At 48.7% G+C, this 18,918-nt stretch overlaps 1 protein-coding gene across 8 annotated transcripts in view; it reads right to left on the bottom strand.

Moving 5' to 3' along the window:
* Positions 1 to 384: 384 nt before the first annotated feature.
* ZNF333 (zinc finger protein 333) overlaps positions 385 to 18,918 on the bottom strand; it is a 32,186-nt gene continuing 13,652 nt past the window's right edge. For 3 of the 8 annotated variants that reach the window (XM_025367173.1, XM_025367172.1, XM_025367171.1), the window contains exons 7-13: positions 17,033 to 17,149; positions 15,422 to 15,509; positions 5,899 to 5,987; positions 5,132 to 5,258; positions 4,259 to 4,354; positions 3,614 to 3,690; positions 1,611 to 3,118 (exon numbers count right to left, since the gene is read on the bottom strand). In XM_025367173.1, coding sequence (XP_025222958.1) covers positions 2,021 to 3,118; positions 3,614 to 3,690; positions 4,259 to 4,354; positions 5,132 to 5,258; positions 5,899 to 5,987; positions 15,422 to 15,509; positions 17,033 to 17,128 — 1,671 coding nt within the window. In that variant the 5' untranslated portion in view covers positions 17,129 to 17,149 and the 3' untranslated portion in view covers positions 1,611 to 2,020. Of the gene's footprint in view, positions 3,178 to 3,613; positions 3,691 to 4,258; positions 4,355 to 5,131; positions 5,259 to 5,898; positions 5,988 to 15,421; positions 15,510 to 15,851; positions 16,106 to 17,032; positions 17,150 to 18,918 lie in introns of all 8 variants that reach the window. The other 5 variants (XM_025367175.1, XM_025367169.1, XM_025367174.1 and 2 more) reach the window with 5 other exon arrangements.

Below are 18,918 nucleotides of genomic sequence, written 5' to 3'. Positions count from 1 at the left end.
ATTTATTAACGTTTAGGTAAATTATACCTAAGAGAACTTTAAAACCAAAAAAAAAAAAAAAGAACAAATAAAAATGGAGACTAGTCCCCTGGGTCTGCCACTGTAGAGAGAGTCAGGCCCGTCACATGCCACCCAGATGACCCTGATAGCCCACCTTAATTTGCTGGGCCTCAGTTTCCTCATCTGTGAATTGGGGATGATAACAGCACATACCTCAAAGTGTCAGTGTGAGGACTAAATTAAAAGATGCAAAGCTTCAGGCAGTGCCTACTATCTATTAATAGTAAACTCTAAATAAGTATTTACTATCATTATGATGAATGGTTGAATGTTCAGTAATAGGGAAAAGGATGATCACTTTATAAGAATAAAAGTAACAATTTGTTGGAAATGTAAAAAATGTCAGTATCTATATTTAATTTCATTGCTTCAAAACATATATATGTATGTATATACATAAATTTAAAAATTGACAGAATGGACAAAGATTTTTCAGCAATACATAATCATGGCGGGAGAGTTTAACATACCTCTCTTAATAAATGCTAGATCACAGATCAATATTCATAAATGTGTAGATGGTTTTTAAACACATATGCTTGATCTAGCAGACATCTGCAGAATACAATACATTGATTTCAACCATCCATGAAGCATTTATAAAAACTGACATATACTAAGTGCATCAGTTAGGAATTATATTCAGCTGAAATAAACCTCCCACCAAAAACAAAAACAAAACAAACAAACAAACAAAAAAACCATCTTCTACGAGTAAGAAGTGCCTATTTTTCATGTATGGGACATCCAGAAACAAATAGTCCAGGGCTGCTGCAATCACATAAATATGCCAATTCTATTAAATATATCCTAAATATTTTTTAGATTACAGAAGCAAGATGGATGTGACTTCCGGCCACACTCTTAGCCTGTGGCTTTTACCCTTTATGGTCACAGGAGGGCTCCTCTAGCTCTAAATATCATGTCTCCTTGTCCAAAAGGCAAGAAATGGAGAGATGTGGCTACATGAAACCATCCCTGAACACAACATCTTCCCCAGAGTCACATCCAGTGACTTCTCACATTCATACTAGCCAGGACCAGAATAAATGGCCTGCCCTTGCTTGCAAGAAGGGCTGGGAGATGGAAGCTTTTTTTTTTATTATTTTTTTGAGACAGAGTCTCACTCTGTTGCCCAGGTTGGAGTGCAGTGGTGCAATCTCGGCTCACTGCAACCTCTGCCTCCTGGGTTCAAGCAATTCTCCTGCCTCAACCTCCCAAGTAGCTGGGATTACAGATGCATGCCACCAAACCTGGCTAATTTTTGTATTTTTGTAGAGAGGGGGTTTCACCATGTTGGCCAGGCTGGTCTCGAACTCCTGACCTCAGGTGATCCTCCCGCCTCAGCCTGGGATTACAGGCATGAGCCACCATGCCCAGCCAGGCGATGGAAGCTTTTAAATAGTGCATGCCACCAATCTGAACAGAAAACCCAGGTTCTTTTCTAAGGAGGAAGGGGCAATTTTGGCTGGCAGCTAGAAGAATAAGCCACACCAGACCTAATAGCAAATCTCAGCAAATACCTATGACTCAATAACAAAGAGGCCACATACTCTTCTCACCATGTAATTAAATTAGAAACCAACAACAGAAAGGCAACTAAGAAATAGCCATATAACATGCAGGAACCTTCCAGAAAGATAGAAACATTCTATATCTGGAATGGAGTGTTGGTTACATGCATGTATGCATCTGTCAAACTCATCCAACTGTATACTTCAGATGTATGCATTTCGCTGTAAGTCATTATACCTCTTTGAAAATATATCCACGTATTAGTTTTGAAAAATCTAATTCCAAATAATAGATAGGTCAAAGAATAAATGATAATGGAGGTTAAGACAATACTTACAATCAAACCAAAATGAAAATATTATACATTGAAACATGAGATGCAGCTAAAGGAGTATTATGAGGGAAAGTCATAGCCCCATGTGTTTCTATTTTTACAAAATGGAAGTTAATTAGCAAGGGGCCCACAGTATGGATGAGACATGGGTAAAGGCAGGCTACCATTCCTAATGTTCTCTCTTCCCATGTGGGTTCTTTTGTGTACAGTGAGTGAGGAGCTGTGCCTGAAGGCTTTCTCACACTGATTACATTGATAGGGTCTCCCGGCACTGTGTGTTCTCACATGTACAATAAGATGTGAAGACTGACCAAAGGCTCGCCCACATTCCTGGCATGCATAGGGCTTCTTGCCACTGTGAGTCCTTGCATGTTTCCTGAGGGATGAGGGCTCACTGAAGGCTCGCCCGCATTCCTGGCACACATAGGGCTTCTCTCCAGTGTGAGTTCGCATGTGACTCTTCAGGGTTGAAAGACGACTCAAGACCTGACCGCAAGTCCCGCACTCATACAGTTTCTCCCCTGTGTGTATCCTCTTGTGCACGTTCAGATGAGTGCTCGTCCGGAAGGGCTTGCCACACTGGTTGCATTCATATGGTTTCTCTCTGGTATGGGTTCGCAGATGTGTCTTCAGTGAAGAGTGTTCCCTGAAGGCTTTCCCACACTGGCTGCATTCAAAGGGCTTCTCTCCAGTGTGAGTTCTCACGTGGCTCCTAAGGGATGATGGCTGATTGAAGGCTTTCCCACAATCTTTACACTCATAGGGCTTCTCTCCTGTGTGGTTTCTCTGGTGCAGAATCAGGTTAAAGTTCCTTGTGAAGGTTTTCCCACACTGACTACATTCAAATGGCTTCTCTCCGGTATGGGTTCTCATGTGTCGCCGGAGATTCGAGGAATATTTGAAGGCTTGCCCACATTCTTGACAGTCAAAGCACTTCTCTGCAGTATGAGTCTTCTCATGCCTGATAAGGTCTGAGCTGTATCTGAAGGATTTTTCACATTTGGTACATGCATAGGTTTTATCCCCACTACGGATTTTCTCAGGCACGATTAGATGGGCGCTCTGGAAGAAGGAATTTCTACTCTCTTGACATTCATAGGACACCTCTCCAGCATGAATTCTCTGGTACTGGAAAAGTGGTTCGATGCTGTTAAAAGGTTTCTCAAGTTCATTATATTTATACAGTTTTTCTCCAGGCTGAGGTTGCTCCTGTCGATGAAGGAAAATGTGAAGACCAAAGGCCTTATTAGATTCACAGATATTCTCCCCTATGTGAAATGAATGTAAGAAAAAGACAGTTCTACATCTAATACTTTTACCGTTTACGGAGTCCATACCATTTCTACCCAGAGTTCCCGCAAGTGGAACAGGGTGGATACTCTGTTGCAAAGAGCTATCTTTTCATTATTTTCATGGGGCTTCTTAGATGCAGAATTTTTCCAATTTGTGTAAGGCTAAAGTAAGTCTTAAACACTTGGTATCTGTGTCATATCTGTGAAAATGCTTACTTGTGAGAACATGATCTACGTTTAGTTTTCCACCAATCCATGACATTCACGGACTCTCTCCCAAGAAACTGCTTCCTCCTGGGTAAGCACTTCCTCCCTTGAATCTCTCTTGGCTCTTGGGCTGCTTTTCTAACTTACAGTAACCCCAGACTCATCCTACTATAGAGAACCACGAATAATCCCTGGTGAGCCTTACCCCTTTCACATCAATGGACAGAATCTCTGTAAAAGGATCTTGGTTAGGAATTGCCTCTTGGGGTTGAAGTTGAGGCTCTGAAATAAATTAGGGAAGAAAAAGTTAAACACACAGAGAAAGAAACTGTGGGATTAAGGTGACCTAAAAAGTAAGGAAGGCACATGTGGACTTTTTTTTTTCCCAAATACTGATCCTAAATACGGGAAGAAATTGCAATGAGAAGCAATGCATCTAAGAGTTAGGAAAATATTAAGGTGTTTGGCTAGGTGAGAAGTTATGTAATCAGATGAACATGGGAAGGAAATAGTAGGTAATTTACCAAAAAAGGATTCTATGAAGATTGTGACTAATGCTGAGGAAAAATATTAGCAAGAATGTACAGTGGGTTGGAAATGGATAAAATAGACACATGGAAATATTAAATATGAAGAGAAAGTAGGACAAATCTTTCTAGGAGATTAATGTAAAGTTTTAGAGATTAAAAAGGAAAGGGTAAAAGGAAAGAAGGTGGCATTTAATAAGGGAGCTCAACCAAACAGGCTTCTCAGTCAAGGATATGAATAAGTTGCCCTGATTGACAGTTTCCAAACTGGACACTCCCCTTACTGACCAGAGCTGATGCTCACCTGATCTGCCCGGGCTCACCTGCACAGGTGTCTGCGAGGATGCCCCTGTCAGTGGTCCACTGCTCTCCTCTTTGTTCCAAATAAGACGATGCATTGGGTTTGCACAGTTGATCAGCTGCTCATGAGAAAAACAACGCATGTTGTGGGAGGACTGTGCCATGCCCTGACACCAGGGCCAATATTCTCAAGTCTCTAGGGGCTCTAGAGATGGGAGGGGCAAAATGCTTGTGTCTAAATTCTGATGGACACAGCCAAACTTTTTCACTGAGAACTAAATACAAGTTCTCTCACTGGGTCCCAGAGGGCACTGAGGCTCTCTGGTCTACAAAACCAAGGGCCTGGTTCAGGAATACATTTGAGAAGCCCAAAAGCTTTTAATCACGGAGAGACAGAGCAGTAAAAAGATCTTCATTCCACAGAAAGGCCAGTAGACTGGAAGCTCATGAAGGGGAATTATCTGTTTTTCCACCTCTAGGTTTCCGAGACTTGCACAATTTCTGGAGCATTGTTGCCTAAGCGTGTGATGAACAGACAAAGCCTTGGCCGGGTGCAGTGGCTCATATCTGTAATCCCAGCACTTTGGGAGGCTGAAGCAGGTGGATCGCTTGAGCCCAGAAGTTCGAGACCAGTCTGGGCAACACGGCAAAACCCCACCTCGACAAAAAAAGTACAAAAATTAGCCAGGTGTGATGACACACACCTGTGGCCCCAGCTACTCAGGAGGCTGGGGTGCGAGGATCATCTGAGCCCAGGAAGTGGAGGTTGCAGTGAGCCAAAGGTTACAGTGAGCCAAGGTCATGCCATCACACTCCAGCCTGGGCAACAGAGCAAGACTCTGTCTCAGAAAAAAAAAGAAAAAAAAGAAAGGAAAGAAAAGACGAAGTCGCCTTACCCACAGAGGCCAGGTTCCTATAGTTCTCCAGCATCACATCTCTATACAGGCTCCTCTGAGTAGAGTCCAGAAACACCCATTCTTCTGGGGTGAACACCACAGCCACATCTGCAAAGGTGACTGGTTCCTAAAACACACATCCATCCCAGCTCAGCCAGGGACCACCCCCACCAGTACGCCAGAGGATGCTGGAGGCGGGCAGGCCTGGGGAAGGGAAACCCCACGCAGAGGACTTTCAGACAGGGTTCTGAGATCCCCCAGAAACTGCCCCTGGGCTCAGGACTCTGAACTAGAACTCCTCTCTCTACACTCCACTCCTTAAGTAAGAACAGCAAGAGGCAATAACTAATGTTGCGAGTCCTGGACCCCAGGACAGGACTTATCTATTGACAAGGAGCCAGGAAGCTCTTGCAGATCTGTCCCCCTTCTAGCTCCAGGGTCCAGCAGACCTGGGCATGGTACAGGCAAGAGGGAACGACCTGGAAAATGACTCAACTCTTTGTTCAGTGAGACCATGAAGACCACAAAATGAGGACGGCTCACATCCTTGCTTTGTTTTCCCTCCTGGGGCTCAGCAGCCTCAGGAGGGTCTGAATGAGGTGGTGGGATCATGGCTCATGCTCCCTTGCTGACACCCACTGCAAGAGGCCCAGTCCCTGAAGCATGGAGACCAACCCCATGAAATGATCCAGGCAGGTCACAGGAAGAGGGCAAGTCCAGCCTTTGAGCACAGCAGTGTTCTTTTAGAACAAGAAGTTCTTACCTACCTGTGAACAGGCGGTTGGCAGCCCAGGAGCCATAGCTTCTTCCTCTACTCTGTCCTCCTGAAGCCAGGCAGGGTCCCGTGCAGGCACAGCTAGGGGAGAAGGGAGGAGGTGGGAGGGTTGGTGCCTGGGCTACTGGGCACATTCACAGGCCCCAAGGCTGCCCACCCTGGCTGTAAGTGATCACATCTGTACACACACACACGCCCACACTCACAGGGACACACACATGTAGACACATATCTGCAAGCTCTTGCACACGCATGCAATCACATACACATACGTACACATGGACATGCACACATATACATGCAAACACAGTTACACACCACATGCACCTGTGCATATATATAACATATACACACAGACCAGCATACACACAAAGACACTTATAGACATGCACGCAGACACACGCGTGCACGCGCGTACACACACACACACACACACATATCCCTTCATTCCATATCCCAAGAGCTATAGACTCAATAATTCACCAGGAGACTCCAGAGCTCCTGCAGCACCCACCACTGTCCCCTGACTCAGCCTTGGGACAGCTCTTCCTCCCCGGCTGCCTGGCCCCTTCCTCTGCCCCCTACACTGCAGGGCTAGTGGTGCTCCAGGACTAACCACAAGTAGAGGGCAGATAAACCACAACCAACCTGCAGGTCTGCCTTAAAAGGAAACTTCCTTCCCACCTGCCGTCAAATCAACACCACTCCTCCCTCTGCACCAGGTATCCTCCTTCTGGCCTATGACAGACAAGCAAGCAACTCCCAGATCATCCCTCGTCCCCTGCATCCTCACCTCTCCCTCCCGATGGGACCTTTCCCCTCACTTTTTAAAGCTGACCCACACCCAATCCCTGACCCCATGTGTTTTCTGCAGCTGCCATAACAAAGAATCAAACTGAGTGGCTTAAAACCACAGACATGTATCCTCTCGCAGTTTTAGAGACCAGGAGTCCAAAACTAAGCTCAGCAGGGCCACGCCGCCTCTGACACTCTGAGAAGAGTCCTTTCTTGCGTCTCCCTGGCTTCTGGTGGTGGCCATCAATGCTTGGGGCTCCTTGGCTTGTGGATGCATCACTCCAGTGTCTGCCTCCCCCGTCACACGGTCCCCTCCCTGTGTCTGTCTTCACGCAGCATCTTCCTCATGTTCTCATAAGGACACAGTCATGATGGATTGGGGGCCCACCCTTGTGACCTCCTAACTTGGTTACAGCTACGAAGACCCTATTTCCAATAAGGCCACATTCACAGGGTTAGGACTTCAGCCTGTCTTTTTGGAGGGGTACAAGTCAAGCCATAACACCCCACTTTTCCCTTGGGCTACCTCTATCTCTTCATTTCCTATCATGGGCTATCTACCCTCCGTGCCCACTTCCTCCCCTCCCACTTGCTTCTCATTGCCACCGTTCCAAGGGCCGGCACCACCCTGGAATCACCAGTGACCTCCATCCGTGCTGGGAAATCCCACTGATGTGTGTTCGTCGTCCGATCTCTTCTAGGTTTGCTGCTGTTGTTGTTGTTGCTCCTGTTGTTGTTTTGAACCAGAGTCTTGCTCTGTCACCCAGGCTGGAGTGCAGTGGCACAATCACGGCTCACTGCAACTTCAAACTCCTGGGCCCAAGTGATCCTCCCACTTCAGCCTCCCAAGTAGCTAAGACTACATGTGTGTGCCACCACACCCAGTTAATTTTTAAAAAATTTTTTTAGAGATGGGGGTCTCACTATGTTGCCCAGGCTAGCCTTGAATTCCTGGCCTCAAGCGATCCTCCCACCTCAGCCCCCTGAGTAGCCAGGATTATAGCTGCAAGCCACTGCGCCTAGCCAATCCCTCCTTATTATAGCCCACCCAGCCTGTGATCGGTGATCACAACCTCGGCCTCCTCTTTTTCCTGTAAGAGCTTCTCCTCCAACATGTTGCCGGCATCCACAGGTTGCAGGCCTCCTCTTCGCGCCTCCCTCAACTCTCTCTGCCTTGGCGTGCAACCTCACCCATTCTCTGGGTGTCAATTCCCACATCTTCATGATGAAGCCCAAATCTCTAGGCTGACTCTGACATCTGAACACCAGACCATGTATCCAACCATTGGCTCAAATCTTTCTGCCCATCTCAGGGAACAGGAATAGAATGTACCCAAAATGAGGTCCAGAGGTCAGAGCTTCCAACCACAGAGCATTCGTTCCAGGCCTGGAAACCTCCTAGCTTTTGCCCTGATGGGTTTTAAACTTGCTCAGGACCCATGACCCCTTTTTCCCTTCCAGTTTCTCCTTTTGAAATGGGAATGTCTATCCTATGCTTGCGCCATCACTGTATCTTGGAAGCGGATCACTTGCTTTCTGATTTCTCACAGGTTCGCAGATGGAGAGGAATTTGGCCCCACAATGGACCACGCTCTGAGTCTCCCTCATACCTGCTGTAGATGACTGACATCATGAGTTGTGGGATTCTCATCAGATGAGATGAGCTTTTGAGTTGATGGTGCTTAGATGAGATTTTGCACTTAAGAGTTGATGCTGGAATGGATTACAACTTTGGGAATGTCGGGATCACATGAGTGTATTTTGCATGTGGGAAGGACACAAATTTGGGGGGACTAGAGAACAGACTGCTATGGCTTGAATTGTGTCCCCCCAAAAACTGGGAAGCCCTAACCCCTAGTATTTCAAAATGTGACCTTATTTGGAAATAGGATTGTTACAGATGTAATGAGTTGAGATGATACGAGAGTAGGGTAGGCCCTTAATCCAATACGATGGTTCTCCTAAGAGAAGAGACAGAGACAGAGACACAGAGGGGAGACGGCCGTGAGGCAACACAGGCAAAGACGGGAGGGCTGCGTCCACAAGCCAAGGAGCACCAAGGGCTGCAGGCCACCGTTAGCAGACAGGAGGCAGGATCCTCCCCCAGAACCATTAGAGGAAGCACACCCATGTTGAAACCTTAATTTCAGACTTCTGGTATCCTAAACTGTGAAAGAGAAATTTCCGTTATTTAAAAAGAAAAAAAAAAAAAAAACTAGGTCAGGTGCAGTGGCTCACACCTGTAATCCCAGCATTTTGGGAGGCTGAGGCCAGTGTATCACTTGAGGTCGGGAGACCAACCTGGCCAATATGGTGAAACCCCATCTCTACTAGAAATACAAAAATTATCTGGGCGTGATGGCACACATCTGTAGTCCCAGCCACTCGGGAGGCTGAGGCACGAGAATCACTTGAACCCAGGAGGCGGAGGTTGCAGTGAGCCAAGATTGCACCACTGCACTCCAGCCTGGGCAACAGAGCAAGACTAGGTCTTAAAAAATAAATAAATAAATAAATGAAACTCATCACCGTCCTCCACCATGTCCTCGATCTCAGGAAGTGCTGTCCCTGTCTTTGATCAGAAATCTCACCCCTCTCTGACACTCTACAGATCCCAGCAACTAATCAGAATAAATAGTGATGACATCTCTACATGGCAGTACTCACCCCCAAGCCCCTCTCCCACCCATCCCCACTACAGCCAACGCCTACGTCGAGCCTTTTCTTTTGGATCCACTGAAATGTCCCCCTCAGAGTGCCCCATCCTGAGGTCTCCTCCCCTGTAGAAAGAACCCCTTCTCTCCTTTTCTCCGATAGGACCCGTTCCCTTTCTTCACAGCCCTTTCCCATCTGTAACCAGCTATGTATTGTAGCCATGGGTGTTTATTTTCTGTCATCCTCACTGGATTGGAAGCTTTGTAAGAATCAGTCTGGGTGCTTTTACCACGATGTTCCCGATACCCTACTTGGCACAAAAATGCTCCATGTCATTGGTAAATGAATATATGAACCATCAAATTAACTCAACCTCAATACAAATGTTTTATATGCATTATTACTATAAATTTTTTGAGACAGGGTCTGGCTCTCTCACCCAGGCTGGACTAGCTCACGGCAGCCTTGAATTCCTGGGCTCAAGTGATTCTCCCTCCTCAGCCTCCTGAGTAGCGAGACCACAGGTGCACACAACCATGCCTGGCTAATTTTCTTATTTTGTAGAGATGGGGTCTTGCTATGTTGCCCAGGCTGGTCTCGAACTCCTGGCCTCAAGAAGTCCTCCCTCCCACCTCAGCCTCCCAAAGTGCTGGGATTACAGGCATGAGCAACCACGCCTGGCCTCTATGTGTTTTAAATCATTCCTCAATTCCCTACTGTGCAGAAAGGAGTGAACCCACCAGGCCTGGATGGACTCCTTAGTGAGATGTGTTTACAAGGTTAGCCCTTGGGCTAACCAAGGGCTAACCAAGTCTGAGAACTTGGATTTCAGGAAGGTTCCCACCCCCCTAACTGATAAAAGAAACTCACTCCACTTAAACCACTTGTACAAACAATGCGGTTTATGTTGAACACCTGCTTTCCTTCTGAAAGTCTGGAATTTAGGGACTGTTTCCTCCAAAACTCACGCTGAAATGTTAATCCCCAGTGTCGGAGGCGGGATTTGGGGGCAGATCCCTCAAGAATTGATTAATGCTCTCCAACGGAGAGAATGAGTACTCTTCTTTTTTTTTTTTTTTTTTGAGACGGAGTCTTGCTCTGTCACCCAGGCTGGAGTGCAGTGGCCGGATCTCAGCTCACTGCAAGCTCCTCCTCTCGGGTTCACGCCATTCTCCTGCCTCAGCCTCCCGAGTAGCTGGGACTACAGGCACCCGCCACTTCGCCCGGCTAGTTTTTTGTTTTTTTTTTTTTTAGTAGAGACGGGGTTTCACCGTATTAGCCAGGATGGTCTCGATCTCCTGACCTCATGATCCGCCCGTCTCGGCCTCCCAAAGTGCTGGGATTACAGGCTTGAGCCACCGCGCCCGGCCATGAGTACTCTTCTATTACTTCCCAAGGGAGCTGGTTGTTAAAAAGAGCCTGGCACCTTTCCCCCTTCCCTTCCCTCCCCACCACCCCGCTCCTGCTTCCTCCCTCACCATGTGATCTCGACACACTGGCTCCCCTTCCCCTTCTGCCATAAGTGGAAGCAGCCTGAGGCCCTCTCCAGGAGCAGATGTTGGTGCCATGCTTCTGGTACAGCCTGCAGAACCGTGAGTCAAATACACTTCTTGTTTTTTCAAACAGGGTCTCACTGTCACCCAGGCTGGGGTTCAGTGGTGCAATCTCAGCTCACCGCAACCTCTGCCTCCCAGGCTCCAGTGATTCTCCCACCCCAGCCTCCCAAGTAGCTGGGATTATAGGCACACGCCACCATGCCTGGCTAATTTTTGTATTTTTAGTAGGGACATGGTTTCACCACGTTGGCGAGGCTCCTGACCTCAAGTGATCGGCCCACCTTGGCCTCCCAAAGTGCTGGGATTCCAAGCGTGAGCCACTGCGCCTATCCTTCTTTTCTTTATAAATCACCCAGACTCTGGTATTCCCTTATAGCAACACGAACCAACTAAGACAGGCACATTCTGAGCTGTACCTCAAGTCAGCCTACTTGGCCAGTGAAAACGGTGTGCGCTCAGTCTCTAATAAGCTTTGCTAGTAGACAACATCGCATGTGGTGCTGGCACAACTTGGCGATAGATAGATAGAGGAATTAAGCCTGTCCTGTGCGACTGTGCTCGGAGAGGACTCTGGAAGCCTGGCTCTGGTGTCCTCTGGGCTTCCTTTTGCTTTTTTTTTTTTTTTTTTTTTTTTGAGACAGAGTCTTACTGCAACCTCCTCCTCTCAGGTTCAAGCGATTCTCCTGCCTCACCACCATGCTTGGCTAATTTTTGTATTTTTAGTAGAGATGGAGTTTTGCCATGTTGGCCAGGCCAGTCTCCAACTCCTGGCCTCAGGTGATCCGCCCGCCTCGGCCTCCCAAAGTGCTGGGATTAGGCGTGAGCCACCGTGCCCAGCACCCCCTTTGTTGATTCTGCTTAATATCCACTTGTGGTAATAAATCATAGCCATGAGTACGACATCTCCTGTGAGTCCTCCTAGTGGATCATCGAGCCTGGGGTGGTCTTGGGGGAACCCAGCACACCTCCTCCACACTCACTCCCAAGTCTAGACCAGCACCACTCTACTCCTAACAGCCTCCACCTACCACTGCTTTCCTCGCTGAGCCCACACTCCTCACAGGTGCTGGGGGGTGGGGTTCTATTAAAATCACAGGTGCAAGGCCGGGCACGGTGGCTCACACCTGTAATGCCAGCACTTTGGGAGGCCGAGGCGGGCGGATCACGAGGTCAGGAGATCGAGACCATCCTGACTAACATGGTGAAACCCCATCTCTACTAAAAATACAAAAAATTCACCAGGCGTGGTGGCGGGCGTCTGTAGTCCCAGCTACTCGGGAGGCTGAGGCAGGAGAATGGCATGAACCCCAGAGGCAGAGCTTGCAGTGAGCCAAGATTGCGCCACTGCACTCCAGTCTGGGCGACAGAGTGAGACTCCATCTCAAAAAAAAAATCACAGGTGCACTGCACCACTCACCTAAACACGTCACTGGCTCCCAGTGGGCTTAGAACATGGGCCAAGGTTCTTGTCCTGCACTTCCAAGCCCTGAACAATCTGGAACCTGCTTCTTCTTCAATCAGTCACACCACTCTCTCTCCACTTCTCCCTCCTCCCTTCACAGCATCTTCCATGGGCCCTGGATGCAAACGGTTCTCTGCTCCACGGGGAATTTTATCAATGTTGTTCCTAAGCCTGATATCCTCTCTCCGAACCTCCCAACAGCCCAACACCTGACCAAGCTAAATGTTACAGTATTTATCATGGTCTAGGTCAGGGTTTGTCCCCCAGGGTACATTTGGTGTCGAGCTGTCATTCCAAAATACCATGTACTAGGTGACTCAACAGAAATTTGCTGCTAACAGTTCTGGATGCTGGAAGTTTGAGATCAAGATGCCAGCATGGTTGGTTTCTGGTGAGGGCTCTCTTCCTGGCTTGCAGACAGCTGCCTTCTGGCTGTGTCCTCACATGGGCGAGAGACAGCTCTGGTGTGTCTTCCTCTTTTTGTAAGGGCATGAGTTCTGTTGGTTCAGGGCTTCACCCTTATGACTTTATTTAACCTTTGTCACCACCTTAGAGGCCCCATCTCCCATGGCACCTTCGGGGGAGACACTAGGGCTTCAACACGAACTTTGGGGAGGGGAAGCACAATTCAGTCTGTAGCATCTAGAGACACTTTAGCTTTTCATGACTAGGGGGTATGTGGATGTTACGAGCTGAAGTGTATTACCCCAAAAATTCATATCTTGAAGTCTTAACCCCTGGTATCTTATCTCACCCCTGGTAACCATATTTGAACATAGAGTCTTTAGAGGTAATTAAATTAAAATGATGTCAGTAGGGCGGGCCCTAGTCCAATATGACTGGTATACTTAAAAGATGTATTAGTCCGCTTTGCACTGCTATAAAGAACTACCTGAGACTGGGGAATTTATAAAGAAAAGAGGTTTAATTGGCTCCTGGTTCCACAGGTTGTATAGGAAGCATGGCTGGGCAGGACTCAGGAAACTTACAATCATGGCGGAAGGCAAAGGGGAAGCAGGCACGTGCTACATGATTGGAGCAGGAGGAAGAGAGTGAAGCGGGAGGTGCTACACACTTTTAAACAACCGGATCTCGTGAGAACTCACTCACTATCAAGAGAACTGCAAGGGGAAGTCCACCCCCATGATCCAGTCACCTCCCACCAAGCCCTTCCTCCAACATTGGAGATTACAATTTGACATGAGATTTAGGCGGGGACACAAATCCAAACCCCATCACAAGAAGACGACATTTGGACACAGGCATGTACAGAGGGAAGATGATGTGAAGACACAGAGACAAGATGGCCATCTACACACCAAGGAGAGGCTTCCAAAGGAACCAGCCCTGCCAACACCTTCATCTCGAGCTTCTGGCCTCCAGAGTGGTGAGACAACATATTTCTGCTGTTTAATCCACCCAGTTGGTGGAACTTTGATATGGCAGCCCTGGTAAACTCATAGAGGAAAAGCACTGCTAGCGTCTAGTTGAGTTGAGGCCAGGGATGCTGCTCAACATCCTACAATGCATAGGACGGCCCACAACTGAGAGTAAACAGGCCCCAGTATCAGCAGTGTTGCAGTTGAGAAACCCTGGCCTAAGCTTAAATATCCATCCTTTCCCAGAACTCTCCCCTGTGCCCTGAGATGAAGTCCTTGTACAACACACTTGCATTGGACTCTGTTACTCATTTCAAACTCTGACCACCCAGCGGACTGTGAGCTCCACGGAACAGGGGTCACTGTTTTCTTTGTGACTGTTTCCTGGTCCCCATCTCACCACCAGATGATGACAATGGTGGTGTTACCCGCTTCACGAAGTAACAAAATAGGCCGGGCACGGTGGCTCACACCTCTGGTCCCAGCACTTTGGGAGGCCGAGGTGGGCAGATCACTTGAGGTCAAGAGTTTGAGACCAGCCTGGGCAACATGGCAAAACCCTGTCTCTACTAAAAATACCATAATTAGCCGGGCATGGTAGCGCACACCTGTAATCCCAGCTACTTGGGAGGCTGAGGCAGGAGAATCGCTTGAACCCAGGAGGCAGAGGTTGCAGTGAGCCAAGATCACGCCACTGTACTCCAGCCTGGGTGACAGAGCAAGATGCTGTCTCAATTGAAAAAAAAAAAAAAAGAAGTAGTAACAAAATAGAGCCTAGCCCAGAAGGCTTACCAAAAATATACTGAAGAGCAACACATGACCTAGATCTAAGAATTGTTCCCTGTCAAGAAGACAACAGAGATTCCAGACACAAGAGTGGATGGCACTTTTAAGAAACAAAGTTTATTATTCTTACTAGAAGGCAAACTGGAAGAAAACAAACACCTTACCATTAAAGCTAAAATGTTATTTGTCTTCTAGAATTAATTTCTTCCCCACTTCTCAGGAGAAGTGGCTTTGAACCTCTTTTTTTAGAGACAGGGACTCATTCTGTCACCCAGGCTGCAAATACAGTAAAGCAACTGTAGTTCACATCAGCCTTGACCTCCTGGGCTCAAGCGATCCTTCTGCCTCAGTCTCTCAAGTAGCTAGGACTTAGGAGGCACCACCTGTGGCTAATTTTTTTTTTTTTTTAGAAATAGGGGTCTCACTATGTTACCCAGGCTGGTCTCGAACTCCTGGCCTCAAGCAATCCTCCTGCCTACGCCTTGCAAAGCACTGGGATTAAAGGCATGAGCCACTGCAACCAGCCTGAACCTCATTTTTAAAAACCCAGTTAAAACACAGGCCATTTCTAGTAAATTCAATCATAATTTTCAAAAATCAGTATTATCGTGTAGTCAAGAATTTCATGTTGCCCAAAGAGAGGTCTGGCCTTTTCCTGCGGTTGAGTGAACCTCTCTTTCTTAACAGAAGAATCTGTCACTGGATGTGCCCTCCTGCTTAAACACACAAATAATGAGAGAGGCTTTCTGCATCCTCTCCCTATGGTGCCACGGCAGTGCCTGCAGTCAGAGGAAATGTAGGCAGGATGGGATACAAGTTCCTGGACAGAACACAAGGATAGCAGGGCCCTCTGGCCACGTGTTCCATGCGGCACTCACTCACCAGAATCCCCGGCCACCCACGGGTCGGGGTGGCCCAGCGTAGGCACTGGTATCAACACCCTCTGAATCTGCACAGCAGCCTTCAGTCCCTGCACAGAGTGACAGGGGTCACAGATTAGAGTCAAGAGGCTGAGGGGGTCCACTCACACCTGCTCACCCCAAATGAATGTGCATGTTTGATCCTGCTTTGGGGAACATATTAATAAAAGAAGAGATAAACCCATTTACCTTGTCAGGATTTACCCAATCCTTAAATACAAAGCTAATCACTGTGATCCAAAATGGCCTGGAGAGAGGGTGCCCAGGCAGGGGCTGGGGAAGGTGGCACCCTCCAAGGAGGCTCTAGAAGTCAGGGAAAAGCTGGGAAAACAGTGGGGAGTGGATGGCCAGGAGGTTGAGGGGTAGAGGGAAGATGGAGCTTGGAGGTGGACCTGAGTGAGAGAGGAGCAGACAGTCAGTGAGTTTTTCTGGGAGGAAGACCCCTCCTTGGAGTAGGATGTGAACTCTTCTCTGCTGGCAGCTGCTTGCTCAGGAAACACGTCTGACCTGACTTGCACTTCTAAGGGATCACTCTGGCTTCTGTGTCCAGAGTGGGGCCCAGGCGCCTGTCAGGAGCCGACCTAGAGTCCAGGAGAGCTAACAGTGGCTCTAGGCAGGGGGGCAGCAGCGGGGACAGGAGGGGCAGCTGGAGGTGGGTTACACGTTGGAGATAACACTAGCAGGACTTGGTGGTGGATGGGGGGTGGGAGGTACATGCAGCAGGTCCCTTGGGCGAGGGAACAGGGCAGGGACAAGTGGGAGGAGGCCTTTTCTCCTCGTGCGGGGCTCAGGATGTGCCTTACAGCAGTAGTCACCAACCTTTTTGGCACCAGGGACCAGTTTCATGGCAGACAATTTTTCCACAAACCAGGGTGGGGGTATAGTTTTGGCATGAAACTGTTCCACGTCAATTATCAGGCATTAGTTAGATTCTCATAAGGAGCCTGCAGCCTAGATCCCTCACATGCGCAGTTCACAATAGGATTCGTGCTTCCCCGAGAATCCAGTGCTGCTGCTGATCCGACAGGAGGCGGAGATCAGGCATGGATGCTCGCCCACCGCTCACCTCCTGCTCTGCAGCCTCGTTCCTAATAGGCTAGGGGCTAGCACTGGTCCACGGCCTGGGGGTTAGCGACCTTTGCCTTACAGTGGCTCTCTCTCCCATTCTCTCTCTGCCTTGGTAAGGACACACAGGGCCCAGAGCCAAGAGGTCCTCGCTTCCCTGAGCCTGCTCAGGTCATAGGACCTGCCAGTTCCTGTCAGTTTCAAGGTCGTGGAAGCAGTGGGACTGGGGTGGAAGGACAGGAAGAAAAAAGGCTGGACCAGGAAAGGCAGGGCCCACAGTCTAACAACCAGATCCTCCCCCAGGACCCACCCTGGAGCCTGCCATCACCCTGGGGACAAGTATATTCAACACAGAAACAGACTGCACCACCCCAAGCCCACAGCCTGGGCCTCCTACAAGCCCCAGAAGCCCTCCTTTCCCTCCCCTACCCCAATTTACAGACACTCCGCACCCCAGGCCTTCCTGACTGCGCCTGGTGCCATCACAGTGAACCTCTCCCAGGCTTACCGTGCATCCCGGAGACCAACGCGGCTCCTGGAGAGCTGGCCGGTCCTCTTGAGTCAATAGTGTCTCCTTTGCTTCTATAGAGGGCACCAGCTGCATCCTCAGGAACAGCCCCGGCCCCTGGGAAAAGACAGGAGGGTGTTGAGCAGGACAGAGGTAGCACTGCAGCTGTTCTCGGCCCAAGAGACCTTTGGTTTGGGACTTAGGGCTGCCAGAAGTCAAGGCAAATGGGGCTGGGTGCAGTGGCTCATGCCAATAATCCCAGCACTTTGGGAGGCTGAGGTGGAAGAATTGCTTGAGGCCAGGAGTTCAAGACCAGCCTGGCCAACATGGCGAAGCCCCATTGACATGGTTTGGCTCTGTCCCCACCAAAATCTCATCTTGAATTCCCACGTGTTGTGAGAGGGACCCAGTGGGAGGTAATTGAATCATGGGGGCAGGCCTTTCCCATGATTGTTCTCATGATAATAACTAAGTCTCATGAGATCTGATGGTTATTATAAGGGGAGTTTTCCTGTGCAAGGTCTCTTTAGTTCCTGTCATGCATGTAAGACGTGACTTGCTCCTCCTTGCCTTCTGCCATGATTGTGAGGCGAGGCTTCCCCAGCCACGTGGAACTGTAAGTCTAACGAAATCTCTCTTTTGTAAATTGCCCAGTCTCGTTGGGTATATCTTTATTAGCATGAAAACAGACTGATACACCCATCTCTACTAAAAATACAAAAATTAGCCAAGTGTGGTGGTGCACGCCTATAGTCCCAGCTGCTCGGGAGGCTGAAGCACGAGAATCACTTGAACCTGGGAGGCAGAAGTTGCAGTGAGCTGAGATTGCATTACTGCACTCCAGCCTGGGCGACAGAGCGAGACTGTGTCTTTAAAAAAAAAAAAAAAAGGCAAGGTACACGGGTCTGGCATCTGGTAGCCTCAGATCTAGTAATTACTCCCAACCTACTGCAGGCACCAGCCGCCACCGAGGGTCTCCAGGATTTAACACACTGCAGATGCAGAGACAGACCTGAGGTTAGGACAGAGCCCCTGGAGAGGCTATGAGATGTTTCACTACAGAACATTAGGGTGTGGCACAGAGGGGTGGCCGTGTGAAGAGGCAGCAGGAGGGTGGCCACCTGCAAGCCAAGGAGAGAGGCCTCAGGAGAACCCAGCCCTGCTGCCACCTTGATCTTGGGTTTCTGGCCTCCAGAAGGGTAAGAAAATAAATTTCTGCTGTTTAAGTCACCCAAAAAACAAAAAAGAAAGAAAGGTCAGGAGATACCGGTTCTGAATAGGAATGCTGTCCTTGTCCACAGGACAAACTGCCTGCCAACTTTGTCTCCAACTCCCCTGTGACCCACAGCCCACATACCATACAGTTCTTATCTCACCGGCTCCTTATCTCAGTCAATATTTCCCCTGCCCTAAAACAGCCAGGGACAGCACTTACCCGCCAAGGTCCACTAAAATTATTCAAACTGACCAATCCTGGGCGGTTTACCCTGCCCAGCCTCACCTTTCCTGTGGAAACCCCAAGAAAGGCTATGGCCTGGGCTATCCCCTTGCTCCTTTCTGCCCCCAGGCTGACCTTGGTGCTTCCCTGTGTGGACCTGTGTGGCATGGTGTACCCTGTCCTCCCAGAAAATACAAGTAATCAAAATTTTCCAATGACATTGGCCTTTCTGAGTCATAAATTAAAATCGCACAGGTACGTTTTTTTTTTTGTTTTGTTTTGTTTTTTTGTGAGACGGAGTCTCGCTCTGTCGCCCAGGCTGGAGTGCAGTGGCCGGATCTCAGCTCACTGCAAGCTCCGCCTCCCGGGTTCCCGCCATTCTCCTGCCTCAGCCTCCCGAGTAGCTGGGACTACAGGCGCCCACAACCGCGCCCGGCTAATTTTTTTG

This window comes from Theropithecus gelada, chromosome 19 (assembly GCF_003255815.1).
Source record: "Theropithecus gelada isolate Dixy chromosome 19, Tgel_1.0, whole genome shotgun sequence".
Taxonomy (NCBI): Eukaryota; Metazoa; Chordata; class Mammalia; order Primates; family Cercopithecidae; genus Theropithecus; species Theropithecus gelada.
The sequence above is the reverse complement of the archived record's forward strand: the minus strand, read 5'-3'. Positions and strand labels throughout refer to the sequence as shown.